This window comes from Fistularia commersonii, chromosome 14 (genome assembly GCF_037954325.1).
Source record: "Fistularia commersonii isolate RoL2024-O1a breed Wild chromosome 14, RoL_Fcom_v1.0, whole genome shotgun sequence".
NCBI classification, from domain to species: Eukaryota; Metazoa; Chordata; class Actinopteri; order Syngnathiformes; family Fistulariidae; genus Fistularia; species Fistularia commersonii.
The window spans coordinates 14,378,691-14,404,713 of record NC_141297.1 but is presented as its reverse complement, the minus strand read 5'-3'; the positions used below and the strand labels follow the sequence as shown (position 1 = coordinate 14,404,713).

Below are 26,023 nucleotides of genomic sequence, written 5' to 3'. Positions count from 1 at the left end.
ACGGACAAAGATGATTCGCTGTATTGAACACTGAAGGTCACTGCTGGAAGGAAAAGAAGAAGAGGTTCTCTGCATGATGGACCAATGTGCTTGCTTGCCACAGTGCATTTCAGGTTGTTTATTTGGGTGAAAATCCCATATTGCACTTTGATGATGCAGAGAATGTCTATCTGTGTGTTCAATCCAAGAGGTATTCAGGAGAATTAGAAAAACGGTGCAGTTTCTGCAGCAATGTGGACTCTGTACCGGTCTGTCATGGTGAAGAGGAAGCTGAACCTATGGTCACCTATGGTCAAGAGCTGTGGGTAGTGACCGAAAGAACAAGATCGCGGATACATGCGGCAGAAATGAGTTTCCTCTGAAGGGTGCCGTACTCTCCCTTAGAAATTGGGTGAGTCTTCCAAGAGGAGCTTGGAGTAGGGCTGCTGCTCCTCCGCATAGAGAGGAGCCAGATGAGGTGGCTCGGGTATCTGGTCAGGATGCCACCTGGACGCCTCCCAGGGGAGGCATTCTGTGCATGTCCATCTGGGAGGAGACAACGGGGAAGACCCAAGACATGCTGGACCATGTGGCAGCGGAGAGGGAGGTCTGGGCCTCACTGCTCCAGCTGCTGCCCCCATGACCCGACTCCAGATGAGCAGGGGAAGATGGATGGATGGATGTGTCTCATTATGGCCTGGTACTAATACATTTTGGCCTGGTCTATGTGTGCATGTTTTAAGAAAAATGATGAAAGAATATATGTGTAAAAAGGGATAAGAAAGTTTTTAGTAACTGTCTGAGTTATGGTGAGAATAGGAGTTATGTAAACTTGGTGAGCATTCTTTCTCACCAGCTTCGTGATTGTTATGGCATCTCAATTTGTTCCATGAGTAAAACAAAACAGACCAGCCTGAAGGGACTCCAGACTGTGGGGAGTCCAATCTTATTTTTAATCTTTAGAAGTCAGATGAGAGGATGCCATAATGAAGTCCTGCTGTCTTTCAGTTCCTGAAAAAATGGTAAGTAAAGCCTGAATAATAATGAATCACCATTTCCAATCCCTCTGTGTCTTTTTTTCGTTTTGTTTGGTCAGAATTAGTGATCAAAGCTCGCCGTCTCCATAGTGAGCATTAGGTTTGGTTAACAAGACCCTTTGGTCGGCATTTGGCTTCTCAAGACAAAGAGTATAGAACAATATAGAACATTTCGAAGAAGAAAAAAAACTATGTTGCTCTGTATTCATATGCTTGTTTTTTTATTTTGGAATCTGCACTTTATTGTGCACATGGGATTTTTTTTTATTTTCACCATCATTTTTCAATTTTAGGTGGCAATGTAGCCTTAGAAGAAGACAAACCAGTATCCATCTTAACTGCTCCCCAACCTGGATAAATGCAGAGGGTAGGGGTCAGGAGGATAAAGATAAAGAGGCCAAAGGCAGAGCAGAGGATAAAGTAGTGAAAGCTGAAAAAGGAGGAATGTTGTACGGTTGTCTGGGAGAAGTTCAGAAAGACTCCGGTTGGTTAGGGAGATCTTCCAGATTTCTGAACAACTGCAACTCATGTGATGAGTGAGACAGGTAGGAGAGTACTTGGTGTGTTGTCTGGAAGGAAAGTAGATGAGTAGACTTGGGGGTGGAATGAGGAAGCGCAGGAGTATATACAGAGAAAGAGGTAAGCGGAGAAGAAGTGGGGCACGGATGGGACTGAAAAGTGCAAGGAGTACAGGGAGATGCAGTGCAAGGTAAAGGTAGAGGTGTCAAAGGACAAACATTGAGTGTATAATGACTTATTTGCTCAGTTGGACAGTATGGAGGAAGAGATTGACTTATACGGGGTCCTTATTACCTGTTTGGCGTGTGAAGCAGGGAGGGAGAGGTTTCGGTGGAAAAGAAAGAGCTGGCAGGCAACAGTGGACCCGCCCAAAGCCTGGAGGGACACCTGAAAGCCTCGGAGGAAAGCAATGCCTGCAAAAGTTACAAATTGAGTTCTGATGAGAATCAGCAGCCACTTGTGAATCACCAATTCAGACCTAAACGTGCCTTTCACACTGTTCACTAACTGAATGATTGGTTAATCCTATCAAATGACTAAGGAGTTGATCCATCTCCAAGGACAAGGATAAAGTTTTCCAGATTTTTTTTGGATACACAACGCTGTGTAACTTCTAAGTAAATTTGTAAAGAAGCTTAGTTCTCGCATTCTGCAGTAGTGCGCACCAGTTTCTCCATTGCACAGTTCTGGCTGTGGGGTGCATGCTAGAAATATGAACACAGACCATTTTTTCGTTAAGTCATGCACCATTATTATCATAGATGCATTTGTGTTTCTCTACACACTGGTTTCGAGTTGGGAATAACCAGCTGTTACTATTCATTGTCCTGTTTATAAAAGTGCACAGACTGGGGGGGCAGATTAATCTGTCAACAAGACGGTAACAAAGGATGTGAAAGTGGCATATCACCTTGTGCTTGAAGGGGACAGAGCATTTAGATTAACAGCTTTTTCAAAGAATAATATGTATTTCAATTTTCGCACCATATTTATCCATATATTGGAGTGGCAGTTCACCAGCTCTCTGTTGTTGTATGTAAACAAACAAAGCATCAATAATGGAGGGGGCCTGTAACACTGCATGTAACACTGGGTATTTCCTTTGGCTTTGGCATATTTCAGCTATAATGCAACTATAAATGAAAACAAAAGACAAATAACAGACAGGGATTTCATGAAAAGGAATCAATTTGCAGTCCTCCTCTAATATACCATAGTAGCTGGGCCTCCAGGAGATAACAGCCGTCTCAGATTTTGGATCCGGATCAGGTACAAACTCAACCGTAACATCATTTGGTGCTTGAACATAGTGCTGGCAGATCTCTGGGTCTTCTTTTCCCAAAAAGTTGGAACACGGCCATGGCACACAGGCTGCGGAGAGTCAGAAATACAGAAATATGAGTTTCACTGATGGCTCATTCTGACTGAATGAAGACAATTTTTAAAGCAGATGATTTCACTCTGCAGGCTACACTTATTCCAAGTCCTAGGCTGCAGCAGAGAACCAAGGCCAAAAGAATCGCTTGACTATAATCAATTTGACGAATTCTGGTTAGTGGTGTCAGTGACAGTTTCTATGGTGGTCCTTGTTATAGCCTGTAATCCCACAAAACTGTTACTGCTGTTATCAACAGGATGCTACACCGCTAAACTTTATTAAAGCAAACAAATGAAATATCAATTTCAGTGACCAGAGCCATTTCAGAAATGGTGAATCCCACTGACTTACTTCCAAACATCTGGGTGGAGTCAAAGCCCAGAGCTGCCTTTACATCATCTTTCGTTATTCTGCAATATTCACATCCAGGTCCCCCCTGCAGGGAGAAAGTGAAAAATATTAGGTAACTCGCCGAGTTTGCATATTAATGTTTGCATGCTGAGGAGACTTGTTGAATCTACAGATGTAAAGGGCACATAAACTAAGTGGGGAGGGCTTTATAAATTAAGACTGCCTCGTCCCCCAAGGATTAAAAGGAGAAATAATGTTTGATGGAATTGCATGTGAGAGTAGATCAATTGATGGATGAATCTAGTCCAGAAGTGTGGGTTGCCAATCTTCATCTTAGTAGCCAAATGGAAACAGATTGTGGGAAGGTTAGAACATCACTGACAGAGGGGTTTTTAAGGAGGCGTCTATATGTTTTATGTGATAAGTCAGTGGGTCTCCTTGTGAAAATTTTGAGTCTGTTTCAAGTATTTCATTTATCAGTTTGATTATTGTTTATTAGTGTGTAACACCAGAACATCTTAGTCTGTTTCAACCTGGGATTGCAAAAGATCAAACTGAGTTGTTGAACCACATAAAAAGTCAGTGGGTCTCCTTGTGTAAATTTGGAGTCTGTTTCAAGTATTTCATTTATCAGTTTGATTATTGTTTATTAGTGTGTAACACCAGAACATCTTAGTCTGTTTCAACCTGGGATTGCAAAAGATCAAACTGAGTTGTTGAACCACATAAAAAGTCAGTGGGTCTCCTTGTGTAAATTTGGAGTCTGTTTCAAGTATTTCATTTATCAGTTTGATTATTGTTTATTAGTGTGTAACACCAGAACATCTTAGTCTGTTTCAACCTGGGATTGCAAAAGATCAAACTGAGTTGTTGAACCACATAACAATGTAGCTCAGTGGTTTTACAAAATGAAAAACGGAGACGTTGAATCACAAAAAAAAAAAATGTAGCTCAATAGTTTTACAACACATTGTTAATTTAGCAAGTGAATGATGTTTATCTGCAAAATAAAAAAGCGAAAAACACTCTTAGTCTACTGTAATTATGACATTACAGCTAGCAAGGATGCCGCCTTTTCTGATCTAATGCTTCCGTGCTCAAAAATGACAATACAAGCATCTGGAAAACATCTGTGTTGTGTTAAAAGGCGGTAGATTTCTTTTGTGACCATCATGATGACTTCAATATTGTCACATCAGAGTTTGGGGCAATAACACTCTCAGAAGGGAGTTTCACAAGATAATCCCATCCAAAAGCACACTGATTTTTCTGAATGTCCACAGAGGTGACTGCCAAATGCCTTTCAAGCTGTTTGCTAGGAAGTGTTAAACGCTGCAACAAGATATGACTGCAATTTTATCTCAGAATTGTGATTTGTGTGTTACAATGCCAGATAGTGTCAGCTCTTTCTTTCTTTTGGTAGTTTGCATCTTCTTCTTTTTCTGTCGGCTTTTCCCTTCAAGGGTCGCCACAGCAAATCAACCCTCTCCATCTAACCCTATTTTCTGTATCCCCCTCTCTCACACTAAATAACATCTTATCCTCTCTCGCTACATTCATAAATCTCCTCTTTGGTCTTCCTCTAGACCTTCTGCCTGGCAGCTCCAATTACAGCATCCTTCTACCAATATATCCCTCCTCTGTCCATGGATGAACCATCTCATTGTGGCTTAGCTGACCTTCTCTCCAAAACATCAAACATGTACGGTACCTCTGGTGGACTCATTCCTGATCCTTTCCATCTCCATCACTCCCAAAGAGAACCTCAACATCTTCATCTCTGCGACCTCCAGCTTTGCCTCCTGTCTTTTCTTTGCCACTGTAAACCATTAAACATTGCTGTTCTCATCGCTGTCTTGCATACCTTACCTTTCTTTCTGGCTGATACTCCTTTATCACACCTTTCCCCTGGCACTTTTCTCCAGCCATTCCAGCCTGCTTGAAAGCGTTTCTTCACCTCATTTCCACACTCCCTATTTCTCAGGACTGTTGACTCTAAGTACTTGAAATCCTCCAACCTCTTGATCTCCACTCCCTGTAGCCTCACCATTACGACCGGGTTGCTCTCATTCACGCACATATATTCTGTCTTGCTACGATTAACCTTCATTCCTCTCCTTTCCAGAGCATACCTCCACCTCTCTTGATTTTCCTCTGCTCTCCATACAGATCACAATGTCATCTGCAAACATCATGGTTCATGGTGATTCCTGTCTAATCTCATCTGTCAGCCTGTCCATCACCACTGCAAAGAAGAAGGGGCTCAGAGCTGATCCCTGATGAATCCCCACCTCCACCTAGAACTTCTCTTTCACACCTAATGGGCACCATTATCAACTCTTCTCCATTCCTCAGGCACCTTCTCATTCTCAAAGATCCTGTTGAATAATCTACCCAGAAACTCTAGTGCTGCCTCTCCTTCACACTTCCATACCTCCATAGGTAAATCATCAGGACCAACTGCCTTTCCACTCTTCATTCTCCTACCTGTCTCCCTGACCACATTAGTTGTAGTTGTCCAGACTTCTGGAAGCTCCTCCTGCCCACCCAGAACCTTTCTCAACTCCTCCCTGAAAACCACACAGCACAACTCCCTTGTCAGCTTCCACCACTTTGTCCTCTGGTCTGCCTTTTTCCTCTTACTCTTCCTTGTCAAGGGGGTCATCCTGCAAACCACCATCCTATGTCGTCTGTCTGCATTCTCACCTACCACTACTTTGTAGTCACTGATCTCTTTCAAATGACCTCATACAGTATACACAAGATGTAGTCTACCTGCATGCCCCTACCTCTTTTCTGGAAGAAAGTGTTCACTGCAGCCATTTCCATCCTTTTTGCAAAGTCTACCACCATTTATCTCTCATCTCTTGGGATATCTGACATCACTTAATCTAACTCATTCCAGAATTTCTCCTTCTCCTGTAACTCACATCCCACCTGTGGGTTATAGCCACAGACAATATTCAGCATCACACCTTCAATTTCCAGTTTCAGACTCCTCCTTCAAGATAACTCCTACTCCATTTCTCTTCTTGTCAGTACCATAATAGTGCAGCTTAAAGCCTGCTCCTAAGCTTCTAGCCTTACTACCTTTCCACCTGGTCTCCTGGACACACAGTATATCCACTTTCCTTCTCTACATCATGTCAACCAACTCTCAGCTTTCCCTGTCATAGTCCCGACTCTCAGTCCCAGACTCTTTACTTTACTCCTCTCTCTCTGCTTCTGAACACGCCTTCCTTCTCTTCTTCTTTGACCTACAGTAGCCCAGTTTCCATTGGTTCCCTGTAAGTCATCAGTACCAATGGCGGTCGTTGTTAACCCAGGCCTTGACCGATCCGGTATGATCTGGTTATTATGGTTGATTCGCTTGGTTTGGTAAAAGCTTTATGCTTGATGCCCTTCCTGACGCAACCCTCTGCATTTATCTGGGCTTGGGACCACCTCAGGGAGACACTGCCCTGTGCCCCCCCGCCGGGCTGGCTCGGGGAGACACCGGCCAGTGCAGACCTGAGGCTGCATTAGGATCGTATCCTGGTTGGTAAATGGATTGATATATATCACTGACATCATGATGTAAGTGTAACGTAGATAAACTATACCATGCTGCTGTTTTTGTAAAGACTCTTGGAAAGAATTACACAATTGATTGTCAACAGGATGTCTAAACATTCATGTAGTCAGTCTGAAATCTGCAACAAATGTTTATACATGTCTTTTCCTATAGCTTATGGAGATAACAGAAGATGGGTGTTGAAAAGGACTTGATTTGACAGAGCTTCTGTTGCAATGAAACAACTGTTGGCTAATATTCACATGTGACAAAACAGGATGAAAGCAAGTTGAGAAGTGCAAAAAGTGCTATGAGTTACCCATTTCTATTTCCATGACATCTTCCACATCTTCCCCAAAAATATCTCCACTGGATACTAAACATATTTCATTATGTTGACAATGGAAAAATGAAGCTAATTGGCCAATAAAGGCTTTGCATCTATCTTATTAGATAGATACAAAATAATTTGATTATTTATTCATTGCATACTGTATTAATTATGGTCTATGGAAACTTCACCGGTTTGTTTGACAAATCCCTTTCATGAATTTGCTTCATGCAAGACAATCCAGCACGTCCCTGCTTCTTTGATCTCCCTAACATCTGCAGACCCTCTCGAAGCCTTGGATATTTTGCTGCCATCAGTCTCACTCCATCTCTGGCCTGCTCAACTATCCTGACAGTTGGAAATTTTGAGGCGGGCTGCCCTTCACTGAGACCTTATAACTACTTGCTTTTCCTGCCTTTATGATACTGCCTTCACTTCCTAACCTTAGAATCATATTTATCAATCAAACTTAACCTATTTCTCATCTGATGATTCATAACTTTTGTTGTATTTTTTTTGTAAATTGCCATTGTACTAATAAAGTGAATATATTTAGTGTGTTGTGCAAATACAGTGGCGGACCGTGCATTTTACTCCTAGGCCTTCAGTAGTGCTCTGAATCAATCCACCCCAATAATTAGTTTATGGCTATAAAAACTATCTTATTATGCAGAAATGCAGTAAAAAGAGATACATTGCAGCTCGATAACTCCTGTAGTGTGAAAAATTTGCTTGCGGGAATGCGGCCCACCACTGTGCAAATATCTGCTGCTGTCACACAAATAAATTGCAAAAGTTGAAGATTTAAACAGAAACAGCTGAATTATATTGACAACATATGAAAGAATACGCATTCTTGCATATGCTTAATTGTCCAACACGGAATGTATTATGGTAATATTGGTTTCCAAACATCTGTTCTTGCTTTACACCATTGACTGACTCCATCTGTACTGCTATGGTACACTCATGCGCTTGAATCACTCATTAGATGAATGAAGCGAATAAATATTTCAGTAACGACAATAAAACATGTTGCGCCTTTAATCTAAACTTCCTCCACTGTCAAATAAAATACTTCTCTGTAATTCAAATAAACACAAGAAAAACATGTTGTGGAACTTGTTCAGCAACAATTAAAAGTCCTGCATTAAAACCCTCTATGAGAGATGAAGTATTATCAGTAAAATATGCATGAAGTATCGAAAACAAGACTCATTGCATAGTAAAATTATCTTATTGTTTTATATTAAATGAATGGATGCTAACAAAAGAAAGTTAACACTGCACTGATGGCTGTGCTGTATTTACAACTTGAGACGTTGAAAGTTGAACAGTTTCAAATGCTTTATTTTACCATAGAGAAATTTATCTGACCCTAGAAAAATTAATCAAATTCATCACATCCTTTTTGTTGCCTCTTTGCCCCGAGAGAATCTTCTCCTGTATCAACAGACTTACAAGGGGATTCATTATTGCAGTCGTTCAGTCTCAGGCGACCCAAAAGCAGTTTGTTCAGCTTAAAAGGTAAGACTTTCTTAAACTGTTCAGAAACAATTGATGGGCTTTGGAAAGGAAACTATCTCCCTGTGAGACATAGCGAGACATAGTGTGAGACATAGAGGAATGGAAGGCAGATATATGAAGTTCTCTGCCAATGCAAAAAAAACCTGAGCTCATGACTTACTTGGCCTACAGCACATTCACAATTTGCCCCCAGTGTATTTAATCTATAAATCCATCCATCTTCTTCCGCTTATCCTGCACTCAGGGTCGCGGGGGGGATGCCAGAGCCTATCCCAGCTTTAATGTTAAACTGCGTGTTTTTGGAAACCAGACGAAACCCACGCAGACACGGGGAGAACACGCAACCTCCACACAGAAAGATCCCCTGGTCGGAATCGAACCAGGGTCCTTCATGCTGTGAGGTGCAAACCACCGAGCCACCCTGCCGCCTTTATATTTATATACATATTTTTTTCCTCATTCAGAAAATGGTCAGATGAGCTGTCCTATAAAGTCGACAAGAGAAAAATATATCAACAGTACATTGACTTACTACTCGTTTAGGGGTCAAAACTCAACTAATAGGTAGAGAAAATGAAAGAGGAAGAAATACTACATCTGTTTCACACATGAGAGAGAATTGTTTGTACACAGAGGTACTTAAATTGTCAAGTTAGCTAATGACTGTTAATGACTTGGAAACTTTGATAGCTTGCACACAACCTGACAAGAGACACACTCTACGTGTTTAGCTGCGCAGACGCACTTAAGAGAAAACATGGATGTTGCAGGCAGCTTCGCTTTAAGAGGACACACAGACGACTCAAACTCAAAATCACAGGGTTACAAACACGGGGTTGCATGTGAAAGCTGAAGGACAAAGTTCAAAAAAGCCAGACATTTAGTAGTCAACCTAAAATGAGGGAACGTGAGCTATGCAGGTTCAGCTTGAATCAAAGAAGCTACCGCAACAGGCCCATTGTGTTCATGTTTTATAAACTGCCTGGGTGGAGCAACCCATTCTGCTGTTTGTCAACAATTCAGATTATTTTTTGCTCAGACCAAGAGCAGATCAAATCAAATGGTAATTTGATCATAAGAAGATGAGCTTTCTCTTTAAAAACTACCTTGTTTTCGATACAGGTACAGTCATTGAAAATATCTGTCTTCACTTTGACATTTTCTTTCTGTTGAGACCTGCCTGAATTACAAATAAACCATAAGAGAATTTTCATCCCTTGACAAAAAAAAGGCTGAGAACATTATTTCCAGATGTGCTCACTTGTGACCTTTCGCATTGACCTATGTCTACATCAAAGTATAATGCACCTTTGATCTTGGTTTTGACAAGGTCAACTAGAGTGTTTTTAATTTATTTTTTTTTTAATTCTCACATCAAAATAAAAACAAAAATCCCCCAGGTGAATATCTACATAGACGCATGTGTAAGGTCTGAATATAACCCAATTTCTAAATAAACAAACCTGGATAAATACACATAAAAAAAGACATGTAAAATTTATATTTTTAAGTAGACGGTATGGTGCTCTCCAACATCTCTACTTGAATACTACATGGACACTCAAAAATTAATAAACTGTTTGATTGTCCCCTTCATATTTGTCATGATGAGATCAGTTGGGAGAGAAAAATAAAAAAAATAAGACTACATTTCTTGCTTTCTGCATCAGACACATGTGTAAGATCTGAATAAAACCCAATTTCTAAATAAACATACCTGGATAAATACACATAAAAAAAGACATGTAAAATTTATATTTTTATGTAGATGGTATGGTGCTCTCCAACTTGAATAATACATGGACACTTAAAAATTAATAAACTGTTTGATTGCCCCCTTCATAATTGTCATGATAAGATCAGCTGGGGGAGAAAAAAAAAAAAAAGACTTTCAGTGAGAGATGAGTGTTATTGATTGTACATGTGGTGTCTACATTTATAAATTTTTTTTTTTTTTTTTTAATCCCTTTCCAAGACTATTTGCAACCAAATGTAGGACAATTTTGTAAAAATAATCCTTTTACTTGTCAAGCTTTGTGGGTGAATAATAAATTCCATGCTTTGCAAAAAGTTAAATACAAACGGAAAGTCCTGATCAATAGTTTTGCTCTATATCCGATCAGATCCTTACACTTCTGCAAACAAAATACACTATGGATATGATTATCACCATCCAAGAAGGCACCACGTTTTTTTTATTTGTATATCAGAAACAAAGCAAAAAAACTAATTCTATATTATTTATGGTTTTAGTATGTGCTCCAGTTAGGACATCAGCTGGGCTTTTTGACAAAACAAAAAAAGCCAAAACCACACTTGCTCGAGCTGATGCGGATTGAAAGGGTTTATCGCTGGTATTTTATAATTCTGTTCTCTTTGGCCAGTCAAAGCCAAAACTGCCTTGATTGGCACAATTATAATCTTGAAGATCAGATCAGTAATGAGAGAAAACTTGGTCAGTTGCTGGTTTGAAGAGTTATAATATAGACCTTGCCCAATTCTTATGCTAGAAAAGTGAAAGGAAAATCTATTTTATGAATGTTGTATGACAGCAGACTTATTAACTTTTAAAGTCCAACATAAGAAATTTTAAGACATCAAGCTTTGAGGAAAGACAGATATATTGTTGCAGGAAAGATTGTTAAAAGGGGATCTGCCTCACAGAGCTGGTTTGTGGCTGTGTGATCTTCAGGGGCCGATAGAGAAGACATAAGCAGATTCAGCTGCTGTAGTATGAGGTGTTTAGTTCTACTTCAGCATTATATCAGCATTATTTCTGGTCATCCAAACTGAAAACACATGATCTGAAAGACAAAGTGCCTCGAGACCACAATGTGAAATGAACAAGCACAGACGAAGTGCAGGATTGACACTCACCTGTCTGATACATGTGAGATTGCAGTCCTGAGGGATGATGACTGTTTCTTCATCTCCAGCCTGGCCTGGCTGACCCAGGGTCCAGAGGTGAGCTAGGACAAGAGCCGTTGTCCACATGTTCCTACAGTCGGCAAGACATTGTCTGTCGTCCCAGTGCCGAGCGTTCAGGAGACCTGAGACGACTGAATGAACCTGTGGATGTTGACGATTACCCAGATGAGAGAGAGGGGAAGTGGGGAGGAGATAGACGATGAGGGGAGTGGTGTCCTCGGGCTGTGGGTGGAGGTGCATTCAGCTGGCAAGGTTGCTGGACATGTTTTAACAATACATACTCAAAGAACTCGTTTTTCAGTTTGTTAGTTTTTTTTTATATCTTTGTGCAAGTTTGGATCCAAAACATAATGTACAATAAAACCACAAACTGGTTATCGCACACAAAAAAAACAACCACAAAATAACCTCAAATACATGTATATTATTCCAGAAGCAGAACCATCCACGTGTGGGTGTTAGATGACTCGCATGTTTTCTCTTAGTCAGGTTCAATTTATTCAGCACAGATACAAGATGCTCATGAGTTAATTACAAGATATTTTTCCAAGACATGTTGACAATCTGGAGATTAATGTTTCAAAAGGTCAAATATTCAATGATCAAATCTTGATCACGTTCTAATAAATCAAATAAAGTTGGTGAAATCTGAGAAAATCCACTGATGACCACGAAATGCAGAAGTGTCTCACCGGATCTGAAAATTAAAAAAAAAACAAACAGGATGAATAAGAAATAATGTGATGCAACTGCAAAACATGAGTCACCTATTGCAAAGTGATGGACATTAACTAATCTTCTTTTGTATAATTAGTTCGCACCACAGTTTAACTTTTTTTATAAAACAGTTTAGGGTTGAATGTTTTAAACAATAAAATATTCTGTTTTTTTTTAGGGTTTCCTCTGTGACTGTTTTACAGCCTCTTTCAAAAATGAAAGAAGAAAAAAAAATAAAAAGACAATCTTATTCATATATTGTATGTTGATGCAGAAGGCTGGATGGCCTCTGCTATCATGTGTGTTCCAAGTGACATGCTCCCTTCATATGACAACACTGCTAAACCTACATATTTTCCATTAACTGTCAGGGGCAGAATTGGCAACCCTAACAAACACATTACAACAGTTTGATCATCGGCTCCTTCCGACACTGTTACATGAATGAGTTGCAGGAAGGGTCTGTAGAGTTGTATTTTAGTAATTTGCTCTTCATGAGCATGAACTTTCTTTGGTGAAATATGTTGCTTATTCAATATTTGTAAATTTATTTGGGACACTTGACAAAAATCTTATTAAAAGCAATGTGATCTTAAAAAAAATAAAAATAAAAAATCAGCCAATATATTTGGTGAGGTGTTTGAAGGAAAAGCTCGTTTTGCTTGGTTTAGCTGCTTGATAACCTGCTTATACTGCATATTCGCAGTGCGATGGAAAGTGTGTTGTCGCGTTAGTTTGAAGTATTTTCTCAGATGTACCTGAATCAGACACGTACACACCAATTAACATAAAATCCTATGAATCCACACCTAAAAGTCATTTGGGAACTTTCAAAATGATGTTGTTACTATAGTGGCAATGGTGAGTGAGCCTTCGCAAATAAATCCCTTGCTTTTGGTAAGAGGGTGGCAGGTTCATTTTTGGCACACAGGTCATACGAAGTTCATTGTCATTTCTGATAACTGCAGACCAGAATGAGCATCTCAACACATATGAATATGAATAAACTAGATCGTGAACCAACCTTAAAAAGCTGTTGCTAGTTGGACGCATGCTTTATTCTGTTTTTGTGCGCAAAAGGCAAGCCTTACCGTATATTTCTCCCATTTCTTTTCTGGGTCATATGGCTCCCAGCGACTTGCGGGGAAAATGTGTTTGTTCTTCTCATACCAGCTTCTCAGCACCACTTTACCAGCATGGGACTATAAGACAAAGATGTTGGAATAAATCCAGACTTTTTAGTTTCAGTATACATCAAATCAAAAACAGAACAATGGATTGATGCCATAATCCATTTCTTTTCTAGGCTCAGAAAAATATTGTCCTTGTCTGACCTCACTTTAAATGTCAATTTTTCTCACGTTACAGGTCCAATGACATTTTTGTAAAGATTGTGCAAGAATGGTTAGCACTTGTTCCACACAGCGTGACAGACCCTGATTTGATTCTGATAGGGAGCCTTTTTGTGTGGTGTTTTCATATTCTCCCCATTTTGGATGGGTTTTCTCCTGGTTCTCTGGTTTCCTCCCATAGTCCAAAAACATGCAGATGGTTATTAGGGGAAAAATGGGATCATTGTCCTTATGCGTGAATGAGAGGGTAACTGTTTTTCTCTCTATGTGGCCCTGTCATTGACTGGCGACCAGTCTAGGCCAGCGGTAAGCAAACTTTTTGGCTCAGGGGCAGCATTGATTTTTAAAATTTGACACACGGGCCGGGTCACCACCAAGATACGATAAATATTGAAAAAAAAATGCATTTGTTAAATCAGACTCATCTGACATTAGTCTGAACACTGTCTGAAATTTGCTTTGAAAATAAAACCAGCTTGGTTTTGATGGCTCTGAAGTTTGTTTGCATTCCATGCACAAACCAGCTCCTCCCTCGTTGCTTCACTTCCAACTCATTCATGTGTGCTGGTAAAGGCACACATAGTACACATAGTATCCCAGCAAAGGCTAAATCACAAAGCTAATCTTTGTCATTCAGCTCAGGAAAATTCTCAAGTGCTCTCAAGTAGCTCCAAAAATGAAATAATCTCCTGTTTGAGCTCCCACATTCATTGATCCAATCATTCACATCAAGTATGAATTCTGAGCTGATCTTTGGCGGGCAAGATTAAAAAGACCAACGGGCTGGATGTGGCCCACACGCCGTGGTTTGCCCGCCGTGGCTGTACCCTACCTCTTGTCCAAGGACAGCAAGGATAGGCTCCATCCCACGTGACCCCAAGTGTGATATGAGTGGTAGATAATGGGTGACTGGATGGCTGTTTCTCTGGTAATTTTCATCACTGAGCTGTCATTCTACATGTTAGATCAGTTATGCAGGAGCCTGTAGCCCTAATCCTAGCTTTATCACAAGTTCATTTTGCACCTCTGCATTTATTCCAGGGCTTCTGAATTCAGGGAATATGAAACTTTATACCGAGTGGTTGCCCATCTAGGTCATCACAAAAGCCAGATGGTGGATGTCAATCGTTATTCATGATTATGCGATAGAGAAGAAACAACATTTTGAAGGTACATGTACTCAGAAGAATATTTTGAATATCAACTGCACAGCAGCTGCTTTTATGTTGAAATTAGACATGCAAAATTGAACAACTTTACTCAACTCAACAACTTACTTAGCTTTTGAATGTAGCATGAGGATTGTAAAACCAATACATATCCAACTTGTTTATGTAAATTCAGTTAATAATGTTCTTTATTTGTCATTTGTGGCACTAATTTGTTGATTGGAAATAATTACAGCAAATTTTCTATCAACAAAAAGGGACATTTGAGATGATTACCAACTGCTTTTTGAAAATATTCAATGAATTATGGGATAAAATCGGTTGAATCGTTTTTAAAAAAAGATAATTCTCAAAAATTACAAATCATGGATGTTTTATATTTTTTATATATATTTTTGAAAATGGCCTTGCTGTCGGAAAGTTGTATAAACTAACTATGGCTATTCAGAGTGTGAGTTCTTAAACCAATGGAACGATGGATCACCTTGCCTCTGCTCCAAAACATTTGCCAGAGATTGAGGATGGATTGACAGGTTTTTTGACTACATTGGGTGTTAGACCCTCATCGGGAAATGGAAGTGTTATGAGATCATTTATACTTGAGACTCTTCTCAGAAGTGTCTCTACATTTAATGTGTACATGTGGCAGATTTCAGAATCTTCCTGCTTTGAAATTAAACCAATATCCCAGAAAACAAACTGGAGACTTAAAATTTTGCAAATTCATAAACAAAAATTATCTCTACTGCGGTGCTCTAAATTATTACTGTATACACAAATAATGACTTGGATTTTTTCCAGCCTGTGAGGCTAAAGACATACTTCAAAACCTGCTGGTTAAGTGTTGAAAGAAAGTTGACTTCAAAGACATATCACAAAGTTATCCAAATATGTTGCACTAAATTTGGAAAAATGCATTTTTCTCAATATATCACACATCAACTACCATTTTAAAATGTTGAATTTCTTAGAGTGTTCTTACCATAAAGTATATAGAAAAATTATGTGGCTCTACGACTGAAAACCGTTTATAAAGAAGAAATTGATCTTCCAGTGATTAAAGATAAGAGGTAGAGAATGGCTGCAGGTTTGGTATCTAGGATAGGAACACTGAGGGACAGATGGTGGTAGACTTTGCAAAAAGGATGGAAATAGGTAGAGAATACTTTTTTTTCCAGAAAAGAGGCAAGAAAAGAGGTAAGAGCATGCAGTTAGACTACATCTTTTATAGATGCTGTAACTTGAAAGAAATCAGTGACTGCAAAGTAGTGGTAGGTGGGAGTGTAGCCAGAGAGCATAGGATGGTGGTTTGTAGCATAACTGGTGACAAGGAAGATCAAGAGGACAAAGGCAGAGCAGAGGACAAAGTGGTGAAAGCCAAAAAGAGGGGAGTGTTGTATGTATGTTGGATGGAGAGCTTTCAGATGACTAGACAACTACAACTTATGTGATCAGGGAGACAGGCAGAAGAGTACTTGGTATGTCGTCTGGAAGGAAAGAAGATGAGGAGACTTGGGGGTGGAATGAGGAAGTGCAAGAGTATAAACCGGTTAGCAAAGGAGTGGGGCACTGAGGGGACTGAAGACAACAGACAGGAGTACAGGGAGATACACTGTAAGATAGGCAACCTAAACAATGACTTTTATGCTCAGTTGGACGGTGAGAAGGGAGAGAACGATTTATACAGGTTGGCAAAACAGCGATAGAGATGGAAATAATGCACAGCAGTTCTGGGTGATTAAGGATAGAGAGGGAATTTGTATTGACAGATGCTAGAAGAATGATGGGAAGATGGAGGAGTACTTTGAGGAGCTGTTGAGTGAGGAAAATGAAGGAGAGGGAAGGGCAGAAGAGGTGACTATTATAGACCACAAAGTAGCAGTAATTAGTAAAGGTGAAAGTAGGAGGGCACTGAAGAGGATGAGGAGTAGAAAGGCTGTTGGTCCTGATGATATACCTGTGGAGGTATGGTAGTGTTTGAGATAGGCAGCGGTAGAGTTTCTAGCTAGATTATTCAGCAGGATCTTAGAGAGTGGGCATGCCTGAGAAATGGGGAAACTAGACTAAGAGCAGAAGTCAACATTTGTGAGCAGCAGTATGGTTTCATGCCTAGATAGAGTAAAGTGGTTCTCAGGGGTACTATGAAAGAAAAGACAATCATTGAGAATGAAAGGAAAGGTGTTCAAGACAGTGGTGAGACCAGCGATGCTGTATGGTTTAGAGACAGTAACAATGATAAAAAGACAGCGGAGTTGGAGGTTGCAGAGATGAAGATGAGGTTCTCTTTGGGAATGACGAGGATGGATAGTATCAGGAATGAGTCCATCAGAGGGACAGCTCATGTTACATGTTTTGGAAAGAAGGTCAAAGAAGCCAGACTGAGATGGTTCGGTCATGTACAGAGGAGGAATAGTGAATATATTGGTAGATGAATGCTGGAATTGGAGCTGCCAGGCAGAAGGTGTAGGGGAGGGCCAAAGGTAAGATTTATTGACTAAGTGAGGGGGGTTAAGAAATTATTTGGTGTGAGAGAGGGGGATACAGAGAATAGGGTTAGATGGAGAAGGTTGATTCCCTGTATTGCGACCTGAAGGGAAAAGCCGAAAGGAAAAGAAGACCCACTGGAGGGATCCTGATTCAAATTCATTTGTTAATCAAAGTTTTGCAAGGAAACTCACAGTAAGGATGGTAAGTACAGTATAAGACAGGTAAAAGCTGAAAATGTATGAATCTGAAATTCTCCTCAGATGATCTCAAATAATTCTCAGCTGAGCTGTCGCTTGGTGTTCAATGATGTGGATTATTTGTTGTTCAGGGATGAGCCTAACCTCGTCTTTCTCCACGGTGGCATCGTTCACAAGTCTGATGTCATCGTGGACGTCAAAGCTGAACAGAGGACCTGTGGGAGGGGAAAAACAAGACCAAAAACAGCATAAAACCAGTGCCTCCCGTGGGTCTAAATGTGGGTTATGTGTTTTTACAGCTTGACGCCACCAACAACTTTCTGAGAAGCAACCAGTGTTTACTTACCAGATTTACCTCTGGCCTTAGTCACAATGAAATCGTAAAAACTGTGGTGCTAGAGGAGAAAATACACACACACAAAAAAAGAAACCATTCACTTTGATGTATAATAATGGATTAATTGGTTCAGGCTAACGTTGCTAGAAAATCTACTGTTTCCAAGAGGAAATACAGATGCTCTAGCTGTACCAGCTGAATCTGCTCTGATGCAAAGAGAGGAAAAGTTAAAGAAAACAGAGAGGGGTGGGAAGTAATGTTAACAACTTACATGTGGAATGATCAGATCCTCTTTGATGTACATCAGCTGCTCCACTCTAGCAGACCTGCACACAGACCAAAAGGAGTCACTCATTAAACACAGTATCAAAACCATTCAACCATTCATGACAGGAAATTCGGGAATTAAAGTACACTAATATAAAGTAATATAATGTAATGTGTGCTTTGAATCAGCATGTGATCAGCATGTGTACACTTGAGGCAAAACCAGCAAAACAGCCCCATCTTTTTCCTGTTGCAATACAGACACCAATCGTCTTACCTGAGTTCACTGAAGTCCTTCCTGAGGACCTCCAGGGCTCTCTGCAGGAAGTTCTGGATGGTATTGCCCTTTTTCATCTACACAGGGAACACTCAGAGATAAAGACAATTAATTGGGGAGAGCATCCAAGATGTTGTATTTTGTTTTTGTCAGTTTGAGCAGTGCTTTACCTTCACAGTCTTACGATGTCCTGCTCCATCCCAGTAACTGAATGTGATCTCGATCTCCTCACCTGATCCCGGCAATACAGAACAGTAGAATTGAGATTGAAAACGATTCCATGTTTGTACTTATAGCACAGAAATTCATATTTTTTCATATTCTTACTGTTAGAATAAATTAAAAGTGTACAGCTACTACCTCTTTAGAATGACTTCTAATTATGACAAGTTTTCTGAAACATGGCAGTGAAGCTATTAGTACAAGACAGTGTTTCTTCATCTGGTTGAATTTTTGATAAAATCCACATAAAAATATGTGGTTAATTGTGGCTTAATTCAAAAAAAACATTTTCATATTTTGAAAGCTATACTGTATATACATTTTTATACTCCATTATACCGAATGTCACACCTGATATTGTCCACAGTATTAGCAAATATTTAGTTTTAAACAAATCTTTTTTTTTCACAGTATAAAACACAGTTAAAGTTTGAGTATGTTTCAGTGTGCACAAAATAAATAAGGACTAACTCTTTATCTTCTCTTGTTTGAGCTCCCATTCCTGCCTGAGTTCCTCCCGGAGGCGGTTCTCCTCTTCCTGAACACATGAGGCAAAGAGGTCATGATTTCAAATATCTCAGAACATTTAAGAAGACCCTAGATCTTTAGAAAAGTGCAGCTGATGATGTTACAAACCTCCTGCAGTGGCACTAGTGAGGTTCTTTCTTATTGTACCCAAATCCACTCTGAGGGAATACTGTAGGATAATTGTGGTAGCTCACTACTTCATTTTATGCCACCTGCATGATGGGTCTGAAATGTTGCATACAGCTCCATGAAATCAAAATTTTTAGATTTGCAGTAGGATGTCTAATGATTTTAGGTTGATTTAGCTGAATATCGTCATAACAACCTACAAGTGCAACCGCCAAATTTAAATTTCCATTATGTTATATGTCTTGACTGCAAAGTTAAAGGTGCAATCACCTCTGCTGGGTAATGACAAACAGACACCTCCGTGTGCATTTAAGAATCCTTGTTAAATGCAAGAAAACAGGTGCTGAACTATAGAGACCATGAGAATACTTTTTCTTACTCAAAAACGAGAACCAAACTCTCTCAAGAATTTTCTCTATATTTATGTTCAATGCACTTTAATGCTTACAGAAAGTGGATAAAACAAGATTGCATCTGCTGTTGGGGAGACAAAAAAAAAAACCTTACACTGGAAGAATATTTTCCTTGAAATGCAGCTACAGTGACTAAACAGTGTGTGCAAGTCATTTACTACAGAGATTTATTGCCAGTACTTGGTTATTACTTCGAGAATAGAAAAAATACAAAGCTTCAACAAAGTGGGAGAAGGCATATTCGCCATGTTATTTTACTACTATCGGCATGTTTTCTTTGTGATTCATTGTATAATGTCCTAACATAACCTCTCCCTCTCACAGTTAAAACAATTTTCTAGGAATATTTCAATAAGTATTTTCAATCAATATTGAATTTAGAAACTCCTTATTTTTTCCTTTTGTTTTATTTTGTATGGATGATTGAATACAAAATAATGTCAGTACATTCATGTGTTAGTTAATGGTTTTAAAGTTGAAATCAAATGCCAAAAAATTAAACATTTAAATAGTAGTTTTAATTTTCTTCTATTTACATATTACCTAGTTGGCCCGCACATAAAAATTAAATACGAAATGGGGCCCACCAGCCAAAATAATTGCCCACCCCTGTCCACGCCTGTGGAAATATTTTCATGCACAAAACTGGTCCCTGGTACAAAAAAAGTTGGGGACTGCTGCTCTAAAAGCATTATACATTAAAACAATATCTACATTAAGACTGTCTTAAGAACCTTGCGTACACAAAACAGATCCACAATCAATAATAGAAAACAAACCTACTACAGTCAAACCAACAGAACAGCTGACACACAAACTGAAACAACTTGCAAGGTCTACGAGGAAAACCCGTGGAAACCTACATGTATGTGGCTGGGAAACCAGATACATAGTCAAACAGCGATTGTGAAGCATCTTACCTCCCTGTCTCGATCAGGTAGAAAACTTGTGTCCACGTCTGGATTTTTGCCCAATTTAGACCATTTTTTCCTCTTAACCGGTGTGTCTGCAAATCAATGTCAAAGAAGTTGAAATACTTATTCTTAACTCAATTAGTTCATACATTTCTAAGCCTGTAAAAATGCTAGATACACAAGTACAGTGTGTCATAAACTGGAGTAAATTAACTGCATAGGTATTTTTCATTTTTTTTTGGATAATTTTGTACAGATTTGTATTGTAAATTATTTAGGCCAGGATGTCACTCCGGTGTTTTGTCTGTTGAACAATATGTAGGGGGAGCTTGAAGGGAGACTTTAATAGTTTCTGGCACTAGTTTATCAGTGCTGAAAGCAAATCAATTACATTTTGGTAGCTGGAGAAAAAGGACAGCATGAAACATAAGCAGACGCATGTGTGGAGGAAGGACAGTTTAGGTGTAGAGTAAAAAAGATAATGTCTGAGAAGAGCCTGGAAATAGACAGGGGATGCAATATTTGTATCATTATATTTTGATCAAAAAGGTACAGGTGGGGTGATAGTTGTGGCAAAAAAGCAACCCAGATTGACTGAAAACTTACAAGTACACAGATGTGTACTTGTAAGATGTGCACACATTCTGCTTGAAAAGATCAACTCACAATCCTCCTCCTCCTCCTCTTCTTCCTCCTCCTCCTCCTCATCTTCAGCATTGTCTCCCTTTTCCTCTTCGGCCTCCTCATCTTCAGGATTAAAAGATAACCGGGCTATTTTCCTCTTTTGTTCTTCTTTTCTTTTCTTCTCTTTCTGCTTCTCAAGTTTACTGCAAAGACAAGAACACTAAATAAGGCATGAAGATGTTCAGTGATGGTGAAGCAGTTTACAGCCAGCAGTTTCTTCACATGCCAAAGAGAAAACTGGTAAAGCTGGATTAATAGCAGGCAGAATGGATGTATGCCCGGAAGAACAAAGTTTGTTTTCCATTTGGCAGGACAACAAATGATGCTGTGCATTTTTTGAGTATCTTGAGAATTCTAGGGAAAGAAATCTACATTGCAGGAAGAATCTAAGATAATTTTGAGAAGAAATTCAGTTTCAAATAAAATAATAAAACATACCTTGTTACCAAAGTATCTTTACATTTTAGAAGACAATCCGTGTCTGAATTCAGATTAATAAATACAGATCCCAGATTAAAGATACAGTATCACAGAGAAACTTTTCTGTGTACACTGATATACAGACAAACCATGTTTTTTTACTGTACACTCCATCACGCTAGGACCAATAGCAGGGACTTACCTCCATTCGGACAAAGCATTATGACTGATATTGGGTGAGTGTCAACTCAGAAAACTGAGATGAACGGGTGTGAATTATGGTGTTGTGTTAAATTGAAAGAAAATATCCCACCATGGTCAGGAGGTGACCAATAGTTTCTCCAAATAACTATCGATGTACTCTTGCAAAATCCACAAGATTCAAGTAAATTTACAACTCCTAAAAAGGTTGGTTTGCTGACCTCTGGTGGTTTCGCTTGCAACACAAACGCATATACACTGTATTCGGCATTGGTCAAAATATTGCTCACTGAAGACTCCGGTGATATGGTCCTGATAACTTACAGCTGGAGCTCCTTGGACTGCTCTTTCTTGGCCAGCTGCTTTTCTCGCTCCTTTACCAGTGCCTCCTGCTTGGCCTTCATGTCATTCAGGGTCACCAGACCTTAAGTTTAAATAGAGTTGACATTATAATGAAGCTTTGATCAAGGACACACTATAATTGTCAGAAGCCTTCTTTTAGGTTTGTGACAATACACACGCACACACACACACACACACACACACACACACACACACACACACACACACACACACACACACACACACACAGTGGGTGGAACAAAGATTTGATAGAGTGCTGAGTTTTCAGATTTTCCCACTTGCAAATCATGCAGAGGTCTAATTTCTATCATAGGAACTCTTCAACTGTGAATGACAGAATCTAAAACAAAAATCCAGAAAATCACATTGTATGATTTTTAAATAATGAATTTGCTTTTTATTGCATAAGTATTTGATACATCAGAATAACAAAACTTAAAATTTTGCACAGAAACCTTTGTTGGCAACTACAGAGATCAGATGTTTCCTTTTGTTCCTAACCATGTGAGCACACATTGCAGCAGAGATTTTGGTCCACTCCTCCATACAGATCTTCTTCGGATCCTTCAGGTTTCAGGGACTTTCAGCTCCCTCCAAAGATATTCTATTGGGTTCAGGTCTGGAGACTGGCTTGGCCACTCCAGGACCTTGAAATGCTTCTTATGAAGCCACTCCTTAGTTGCCCTGGCTCTGTTTTTCGGGTCATTGTCATGCTGGAAGACCCAGTCTCAACACAGCTTCAGGCTCTTACTGAGGAAAGGAGGTTGTTGGCTCAGATCTTGTGATACATTGACCCATCCATCCTCCCTACAATACGGTGCAGTTGTCCTGTCCTCTTTGCAGAAAAGCATCCCCAAAGAATGATGTTTCCACCTATATGTGTCAAAGTTGGGATGTTGTTCCCGCGGTTGTACTCATCCTTCTTCGACCAAACACGGCAAGTGGAGTTTAGACCAAAAAAGCTCTATTTTTGTCTCATCAGACAACATGACCTTCTTCCATTCTTCTTCTGGATCATCCAGATGGTCATCGGCAAACTTCAGATGGGCCTGGACATGAGCTGGCTTGAGCAGGGGGGGCTTGCATGCACTGCAAGATATTAATCCATGACTGTTTTCTTTGAGACTGTAGTTAGAGCTCTCTTTAGGTCATTGACCAGGTCCAGCCGTGTAATTCTGGACTGATCCCTTAACTTCCTCATGATCATCCGTGCCCTGCGAGGTGAAATCTTGCAAGGAGCCCCAAACCGAGGGAGATTGACCGTCATGTTGAACTTCTTCTATTTTGTAATAATTGTGCCAACAATTGTTGCCTTCTTGTGCGGGTCTACAATTGTATCCCCGATTCCCTTACCTTGTCCCTCACACAGCTCTCTGGTATTGGCCATTGTGGAGAGGTTGGAGTTTGTTTGACAGGTGTATGGACAGGTGTCTTTTATACAGATAAGGAAAACTGGTGCAGTTAATACAGATAATGAGTGGAGAACAGGAGAGCTTCTTAAAGAGGAACTAGTAGGTCCGTGAGAGACACAATTCTTACTGGTTTGTTTGATTAAATACTTATGTCATGCAAAAAAAAGCAAATTAATTATTAACAATTATACAATGGGATTTTCTGGATTTTTGTTTTAGATTCTGTCACTCACAGTTGAAGAGCACCTATGATAAAAAAAAAATACATACCTCTACATGCTTTATGATTGGGAAAAGCTAAAAAATCAGCAGTGTTATCCCCACGGAATGTGTGTGTGTGTGTGTGTGTGTGTGTGTGTGTGTGTGTGTGTGTGTGTGTGTGTATGATTTCTGTATATGTAATTTAAAACATATTAACTCTAGGGTTTTTGGGAAATACAAATGTCCATAATTACTGCCAAAAAAATACACTTGCATATGGCAGCTTTTAGTTTAAGATATTTGAAACACATTCTCAACAAAGATCTGACAGACAAAATGTATTTATCTTTTTTTAAAAACAGTATATTGTTTTCATTATCTAATAGTGATATAGGTTGTCTCTCTATTTTCTATTGTAACTTTGAGTCTGAATTGGCTTTGTGAATGCAAACAGGTACTGACATGTCTAAGATCCAAGAATGTTTAAATTAATCCCTCTTCAACCCTACATTATTTAAGGCTTTAGGATATCACAATTTAAATGGCAATGCTTTAGCAGAATGCTTCTTCATTTTCAGAATCTGGCAGAGCATTTTACGTCAAAACTAAAATGAATAAAATGTCATACAAACTGCATTTTCATTTTTCTTTTTTCAGACTGCTCATTCTGTGACTTATTCCACATTAAAAAAGCAAAAGACAAATGCAGTATCAATTACTTCTTGCTCGTTTTATTTTATTTTTAAGTCAAAATATGATGAAATTTCACTCTGAAAATGAAAAAGCATTTCTACGAAAGCATTTTCATTTTCAAATTTGACATTTCTCATTGAAATTTGATAACAATTTGCTAGGGTTTGTTTTGAAAACTAAATCTTAAATATATTTTGTTTTTTTAATACAATTTAAGTCACAGAATGAGCAGTCTGGATGAGGAACATAAAATTGCAGTTACTTGTCACACATCTTTGTTTGATATGGTTACAGAGACCACTAAGACACCACTATAAGAAAGTTTTCCTTTTGACATCCAACCATTACTTTTGAACTTTAAACTTAACTTGCATAAGTTCGTATGATATTAACAGTGTCTTTCCTCTGTATCACTTCAAGCTTCACAGTTTTCTCAGTGCCTCAATTGAATTTCAGTTTACTTCAGCTTCCAACGTTTGATTTGTTCCACCATAACATACTGGTAGAACATCGAATGTGATTATAGTTAGAAATATTGATATTGCAAATAGCACTTTTATTGAATAAAAGTCTGGGTAGCTTTTATCTTAGTCGACATTCTGCAAGGGTGCTTCAACAGTAGCGATCCTTACCGACGGTGCTGGACTTCAGCTCAGCCTCCACAGCATCATAATGAGCCGAGAACTTCTTATCGATGTTGGACTTCACCATGTTGTCCTGCAGCAACAACAGTGGAGTTTTAGAGTGATTTAGAGACGAGAAAAGACTGATAAAATGCTACATTATGGGTTTCGTCTAGCTAGCTAGAAATAACGCTACGATTCCCAATCAATTTAGATACATAGGGGTATCAAACAGTCACCACTTAACACCACACCTTCTTGCCATCCAAGTTTCTACTTGATTATTTTCTATAATTTGGTATTTTACAGACCTCTGCAATCTTCTGCTTGAGTTGTTCGAGTTGTTCTCTTTCTTTCTCTCGTTTTTTCATCAGCTGCATGGCTCTTCCAGCCTCACTGGCGGCTCCTTTGTACTGCGCCATGTTGCTTCTTGTTTTACTAACCACACCAATAAGATGTTTAAAGACACGATTTACAAGAAAAATGGCAAAAAGGGAAACGTTGGAGGATGTCTGTACCTGAACTGTTACAGAGGATAACCTCTCAGTTCATAACAAGAAAGATGGCGACGGCGAATTGCATGACGGGTACAGATAGTGACGCCTTCGCAAGCCTCGCCAAAGCTCGTAATTGTTGGCTGCTTACTGCAGGCGACGTATGGATATGAAACGCCCGAAGAAAACCCAGGAATCCGAAAAAATAATGTTAAATTTGAAAGTCGTTGACTTTCAAATTTAACATTATTTTTTCTGACGTAACGTGCAGCCAGTAGAGGCAGGGGAGGCCGGGCCTCACTCGTCATAAGGGGAAGAAA

The 26,023-nt window shown here is 39.4% G+C and overlaps 2 protein-coding genes across 3 annotated transcripts in view; both read right to left on the bottom strand.

The window, feature by feature from the left end:
* The window catches only part of LOC147227353 (interleukin-17 receptor D), a 28,588-nt gene extending 16,658 nt beyond the window's left edge, over positions 1-11,930 (bottom strand). For both annotated transcript variants that reach the window (XM_086159542.1, XM_086159543.1), the window contains exons 1-4: positions 11,553-11,930; positions 3,265-3,349; positions 2,748-2,906; positions 1,830-1,948 (exon numbers count right to left, since the gene is read on the bottom strand). In XM_086159542.1, coding sequence (XP_086015668.1) covers positions 1,830-1,948; positions 2,748-2,906; positions 3,265-3,349; positions 11,553-11,843 — 654 coding nt within the window. In that variant the 5' untranslated portion in view covers positions 11,844-11,930. The remainder of the gene's footprint in view (positions 1-1,829; positions 1,949-2,747; positions 2,907-3,264; positions 3,350-11,552) is intronic.
* Positions 11,931-12,077: 147 nt separating this feature from the next.
* fam50a (family with sequence similarity 50 member A) lies at positions 12,078-25,778 on the bottom strand. Its single transcript, XM_086159544.1, has 13 exons — positions 25,521-25,778; positions 25,219-25,303; positions 22,242-22,341; positions 21,279-21,439; positions 20,619-20,704; positions 19,100-19,166; positions 18,577-18,638; positions 18,407-18,483; positions 18,134-18,188; positions 17,872-17,920; positions 17,670-17,740; positions 13,412-13,522; positions 12,078-12,300 (listed from the first exon to the last, which is right to left on the bottom strand). The coding sequence occupies exons 1-13, from the start codon at positions 25,629-25,631 to the stop codon at positions 12,292-12,294; spliced, it is 1,044 nt and encodes a 347-aa protein (XP_086015670.1). The 5' UTR covers positions 25,632-25,778; the 3' UTR covers positions 12,078-12,291.
* Positions 25,779-26,023: the final 245 nt, after the last annotated feature.